The sequence below is a fragment of the Aegilops tauschii genome, chromosome 5, assembly GCF_002575655.3.
Source record: "Aegilops tauschii subsp. strangulata cultivar AL8/78 chromosome 5, Aet v6.0, whole genome shotgun sequence".
NCBI classification, from domain to species: domain Eukaryota; kingdom Viridiplantae; phylum Streptophyta; class Magnoliopsida; order Poales; family Poaceae; genus Aegilops; species Aegilops tauschii.
In genome coordinates this window covers 128224455-128230433 of record NC_053039.3, presented here as the reverse complement: position 1 = coordinate 128230433, position 5979 = coordinate 128224455, and the positions used below count along the sequence as shown (strand labels likewise).

The 5979-nt window shown below is 43.5% G+C and overlaps 1 protein-coding gene across 33 annotated transcripts; it reads right to left on the bottom strand.

The window, feature by feature from the left end:
• Positions 1-984: 984 nt before the first annotated feature.
• On the bottom strand, positions 985-5575 carry LOC109757865 (uncharacterized). Of its 33 annotated transcripts, none has more exons than XR_012184313.1 (9): positions 4972-5575; positions 3838-3932; positions 3683-3749; positions 2815-2880; positions 2303-2386; positions 2013-2227; positions 1666-1914; positions 1509-1573; positions 985-1404 (listed from the first exon to the last, which is right to left on the bottom strand). XR_012184313.1 is itself a non-coding variant. In XM_040389075.3 (8 exons), the coding sequence occupies exons 1-7, from the start codon at positions 5006-5008 to the stop codon at positions 1531-1533; spliced, it is 570 nt and encodes a 189-aa protein (XP_040245009.1). In that variant the 5' UTR covers positions 5009-5287; the 3' UTR covers positions 1072-1404; positions 1509-1530. The 33 variants fall into 33 exon arrangements, 6 of the variants coding, with proteins under 6 accessions (XP_040245006.1, XP_040245007.1, XP_045084436.1 ...); XR_012184324.1 differs by having other exon boundaries at positions 3838-3958; positions 4972-5522; XR_012184325.1 differs by having other exon boundaries at positions 3862-3958; positions 4972-5522.
• Positions 5576-5979: the final 404 nt, after the last annotated feature.

Genomic DNA, 5979 nt, shown 5'->3' with positions numbered 1-5979 from the left:
ACCAGTAGCTATGTGTTTGATCTCTCTCTCTCGTGTTCTTGATTCGGCATGATCTTGATGTATCGCGAGCTTTGCTATTATAGTTGGATCTTATGATGTTTCTCCCCCTCTACTCTCTTGTAATGGATTGAGTTTTCCCTTTGACGTTATCTTATCGGATTGAATCTTTAAGGATTTGAGAACACTTTATGTATGTCTTGCATGTGCTTATCTGTGGTGACAATTGGATATTCACGTGATCTAGTTGATGTATATTTTGGTGATCAACTTGCGGGTTCAGTGACCTTGTGAACTTATGCATAGGGGTTGGCACACGTTTTCGTCTTGACTCTCCGGTAGAAACTTTGGGGCACTCTTTGAAGTACTTTGTGTAGGTTTGAATAGATGAATCAAAGATTGTGTGATGCATATATATCGTATAATCATACTCGTGGATACTTGTGGTGACATTGGAGTATCTAGGTGACATTAGGGTTTTGGTTGATTTGTGTCTTAAGGTGTTATTCTAGTACGAACTCTAGGATAGATCGAACGGAAAGAATAGCTTCGTGTTATTTTACTACGGACTCTTGAATAAATCGATCAGAAAGGATAACTTTAAGGTGGTTTCGTACCCTACCATAATCTCTTCGTTTGTTCTCTGCTATTAGTAAGTTTAGAGTGACTCTTTGTTGCATGTTGAGGGATAGTTATATGATCCAATTATGTTATTATTATTGAGAGAACTTGCACTAGTGAAAGTATGAACCCTAGGCCTTGTTTCAACGCATTGCAATACCGTTTACGCTCACTTTTATCATTAATTACCTTGCTACTTTTATATTTTCAGATTAAAAAAACCTATATCTACCATCCATACTGCACTTGTATCACCATCTCTTCGCTGAACTAGTGCACCTATACAATTTACCATTGTATTGGGTGCGTTGGGGACACAAAAGACTCTTTGTTATTTGGTTGCAGGGTTGTTTGAGAGAGACCATCTTCATCCTACACCTCCCACGGATTGATAAATCTTAGGTCATCCAAGTCATCCACTTGAGAGAAATTTGCTACTACAAACCTCTGCACTTGGAGGCCCAACAACGTCTACAAGAAGAAGGTTGCGTAGTAGACATCAGCACGTTGACATAAGCTTTGGTCGTGCTCCGGCCAGAAAAAGATACATAAGTACACTGCGGCCAAAGTATTACAAACTGACAAACATAGTTGGCCACCTCGCTAGAACAAAGCATCTCAGACGCCTCTACTCCTGTTGCTTTTCCTTGTGCAGGAGGCTGTTGACGGAGCATGCAATGACACAGGTGGCCATGGCAGCGACACGCGCAGTGACGCAGGTCTCCGAACTGATGGTCGCGACGAACTCGGCCACCCTGTAACCACGGGGTTGGACTGAGCATGGCGCTGAAGTTGAGTAGAACATTTAGGAATTAGGATAATTAGGAAGCAACAAACAGATGAAGAAATCATGAAGTGAAATGAGTTATAGAAGACAATATGCATTACACCTTGCTGATTTCTCAACTGAAACTACTGCACAGCTGCCATATTTGACTGAGCTACCCTGAAGTTGCTGGAATGGACAAAAGTCTCAATCAGAATCTCACCATCGTTTTAAACTAGAATGAATTTCTGAAAATTAACCCAGTTCTGTTAGCTGCTGACTTGAGAAGAGCCATCCTTTTTGCATCGAAGAGTTGTTGTGATGTACTGAGCAATTGCTTTTTTGACCTTACAAAATTATGTGCGATGAATCTCTCTAATATGGATGTGTGAACCTTCCAAAATTAAATATGGATGTGTAAACATGGCATCTTGTTTTTTTTTCAGAAAAACAACAGGAGCGCATCCGCATAGTTATTCATCTCCATATCAATAATACTTGGCCACCTAAAACCCGACAAATGTTTTTTCCTGAAAACACAACACATTTTTGGAATGCATCAGTACAAGCTAACATTTTTCAGTTTTCAGAAGCAATCAAACTTGCTAATTAATACTCATGTACTTACTGGGACCATACATATCCTAATATTAGTAATCATGTACTTACTGCGGCCTGCACTCAGCTCCTTGAGTGACCGGCCACAAAACAAGAAGTTGTACTGTTGAGCAGGAGGTCCTCGACCCCATGACTCCTCCAGCAGGCTCCACTGTTTGCCACTGAAGCATAAGCCATGCCGTTGGAGTGGGACGTGTCCACGCGGCACAACTTTAGAAGCTGGTTCTATAGAAAATATTTTTCATTAAATGGCCACAACTTTCAGTGCAATAGTTCAAACATTTTAGTGCAAAAACCTACGTGTCAAAGATGTGCGTGTAGCTGGCAGCGATGCTGGTGTTTCCTTGTGGCTATGATGTGGACGGCAACGACTTGTGAATCTCCCTATCACCCATGAAGTAATACAAAGAACAACTATAAGAAGTAACCATTGGAAGTTCACTGATCCTCATTATCCTATCAAACTTGGACTGAAACAATACTGCTGAAAGAACCTGATGCAATAGAAATAAAACTTAACATAAGGACTACTCCCTCCGTTCCTAAATATTTGTCTTTCTAAAGATTTCAAATGGACTACCACATACGGATGTATATAGACACATTTTAGAGTATAGATTCACTCATTTTGCTTCGTATGTAGTCACTTATTAAAATCTCTAGAAAGACAAATATTTAGGAACGGAGGGAGTATATAATAGTGAATAGGACTGGACTAGCATGCGTAATTTTAACAAACTAGCTATATTGCTTCAGCTCAGTAGTAATACATGCTTCAGTTCAGTAGCAATAGATAAATAGTAGAACTGGACCTTTTTTCTCTTGCTGTCTTTGAGAGAGAAAGAGATGAGAGGTTGTCGCCGCCAATCTCCCTCTTGCTGCAGTTCAAGAGAGAAATAAATTAATGAGAGAAAAGTACCCAAGAAAGGAAAAACAAAGATGGAGGCATGAACTGATGCTAGTCATTTTGTTGAACCTCCACCGAAGAACTCCTATAGGTCGTATAGAAGAGAAACCAGAGATGAGGTTAGTGTCATGGAGCTGGTGCAGTACGGCGACCTCGCCGTAGATGCAACACCCCAACGGCCCAACACACGAGCACCTCACATATATATGGGAACGGTGCTAGACGTCATGGTGGTTCTGGACTGGCTCGAGGGCACGCCTGGCACCATTGAGGCAGACTGTGGGGGCTGGCTGGGGGAGGTCATGGCGGTGGTGACACACGCCGGAGTGGGGAACGGCGACCCACACAAGAATTTTGTAGCAGCTGAGGTGGCATACGCGCACGGGAGAAGGAAAGCAACCACGCGTGGGGGCGGCGAGTGGTTGTGACGGTGCGCTTTCCCTCTTGGTTATTTATCAATTACATAGCTCCAAAAGAAAGGTAACTGATACAACTACTAGCAATGTGCTAAAAGAACATTAGTATCCATTAGTTGGGAATCCTGTGTATTTGCCTCTCTGTATTCGAAATTGCTTCAATTGATGGATCATTAGATAGCATGCATGATCTGTATAATTGTGAAGTTAGTAACAGTTCTACATTAAAATTCCCAGAGAACTTTCTAGAAAATTCATTAACCAAAGTGACAGTATGGTGCTCATTCTCAAGCACAATGACAAGTACTTGTTTGTGCTATATGAAGAAGATGGAAGCACAAACGAAATCAGACTCACCATCGGGAAGTAGATGAACTGAAAAGCATACAAAAGATGAACTTGTGCATCTTGTTTTAACTTCAACCTACAAAAAAAGGAACAAATATGAGAGATGAGTTTTTGTCAAGAACTTACCAGGGTTTGGTGTTCGAACTTTTAAATGTTTGCGCTACCGGAAATAGAGAATAGCAGCATGCCTCGACCATATCGGCGACTTCGTCATGGGCGGCCTCTCGTACTCCGTGAAGGCAACACATACACACACGAACTGACCAGAATACACAGCACGACCGGCTAGATAAACAAACCAATAATAATAAATGTCTTCTCGATTATGAACTGATAAGAATACACAACACGGACAGCTAGCCATGAACTTCTTAAACTCCCCTAAAATAAGGTTTAGGTTTTTAATGGGTTTTTTGGTGTTCACGTTCTTTATGAAGTTCCTGACTTCTCGACTATGAACTTACTACATAGAAGGATGCTCACATACATGTATAACTTGACAGGAGCTGACAGAAAATGTTGTAGCAAAATGGCATTTTTATTCAACATAATAATACAATCATATCTTGTAATACATCCACAATGGAATCAAATGCACAGTAAAATGGCAGCATTACACATACTCGAGAACTAACAGATTATTCTTCAGTTACTCTGATCAACTTACAGTTTTCTTCAGAAATTGGATGAAAAATAGCATCGACTATGCTATCAATTTTTTGCATCTCTAGCACACTTGTTGGCACTATTGTTCGTCACACGATGAACCTCTTTTTTTGCTATTTTTCTTGACTGTCATAGAATAAAATATTGAACTATTTCGTATAAGTATAGTTGAACTTTTGTGTTTTTCTGGTTACTGAAGTAGTATCAGAACAGCTGCTGCATACGTATATGAACTGACACCTTTTTTCCAATGAATTCTTGTAATATATTGTATTAGAACTACTGCAGCAGTATCTATATAGTACCACGCATGCTCATCACAGAAAGCGTGGAATTCAGGAGATAGAAAGAACAAGAGCAAAAGTACAGGGGGTGTGTTCTTCACTGTTTGGTTTACAGGGGTGCCAATGATGAATTGAATAATTTTAGTTCCATCTTCTCCCCTCAGGTCTGATTCAAGAGCAAAATCAGTTCAATTCAAAATAAATTGGCAGTTTACGAATTTTGTGCTAAGCAAGCATACACATCAGCACATGGAATGCCTTGGTGAAATGCACTCACTCAGTCCCCAAAATCAAAAAAGAAAACTACAAAGGCGGAAGAAAACGAGAGGGAAGATTTTGAGTTCTGACCATTGCTTTTGTTGAACGCCCCCTCATTGAACGGCATTGATTGGCAGTGGTGAACGGACTAGGGTAGCGGCTGTGAACGACCTGGGGCGGCATCGCAGTGCAAGGCGGGCTGGGGAAGCACAGCAAGGTGGAAGGTCGGCTAGAGCAGCGCGGCGCGGTGGGACGCCGGCTGGAGTATCGCGGCGGCGAGGTAGGGCCTGACAACGCAGCCGAGGAAGGTAGGCGACGCGGTGGAGGTGGCCTGGTAGGCGGCGCGGTGGAGGTGGCGGCGGGGGCCTGGGGGCGCGGCTACCGAGGCCAGGCGGCACGGCGGAGGTGGTCTGGCGGCGCGGCGGCCGGGGCCTGGGGGCGCGGCGGCGGGGGCCTGGGAGCGTGGCGACCGGGCCTGGGGTCGCAGCGGAGGTTGCATCACGGCACGGTGGCGGTGGCCTGGGGGTGCGGCGGAGGTGGCCTGGAGACGCGGCGGCGCGGGGTGCAGCGAGGGATTGGGGATCGGGGAGTTCGGGGACGACTGCGGTCGGGCCGGGGTGTTTTTTATTTGGGCTGCTTCTGAGGTTCGAGAACACGGATCGGGCCTATATAGGGCGCCAGGGTAACAGAATACGAATAGTCCAGCCTATATAGATATATATATATAGTCGCAACTATATGTGGGTGTTAGCAAGATCATTTGTGTGTCGCTTTGTAAGTTTTTATTTATTGTCTGAGAAACGGGAAAAACTTCAAACAGTTCGGCCGCAGGGTACGGCCAGAGGCGTAGACCTTGTTGGTATTTTAATTTCAGGAAATGCATATAGAGTCCAGAAAATAACGAAAATCATTGTGACACTGTGGCATGCTCTCACGATTGCATGGAAAAAATTTGGTAAAGTTTGGCACAAGTTATGGTGCTCGCACCTTCCATACCGGAGCATCTCACAAGAAGGATTATAGTTTGCAAAAGAAGACGCGGCACTTCGGACTCCAAGTCGTTAGTTACTACATCGTTCCGCCTCGGAAAAAAATCAT

Bases quoted from the DNA above. Each gene is read 5' to 3' on its own strand.
- LOC109757865 (XM_040389070.3), bottom strand. From the start codon at position 5,064: ATGCCGCCCCAGGTCGTTCACAGCCGCTACCCTAGTCCGTTCACCACT. The intron at 3,933-4,971 runs GTCAGAACTCAA...TATTCTGGTCAG, and splicing joins GGCGTTCAACAAAAGCAATG to TTCGTGTGTGTATGTGTTGC. The intron at 1,574-2,814 runs GTCCAGTTCTAC...TGTCCATTCCAG, and splicing joins AAGACAGCAAGAGAAAAAAG to CAACTTCAGGGTAGCTCAGT.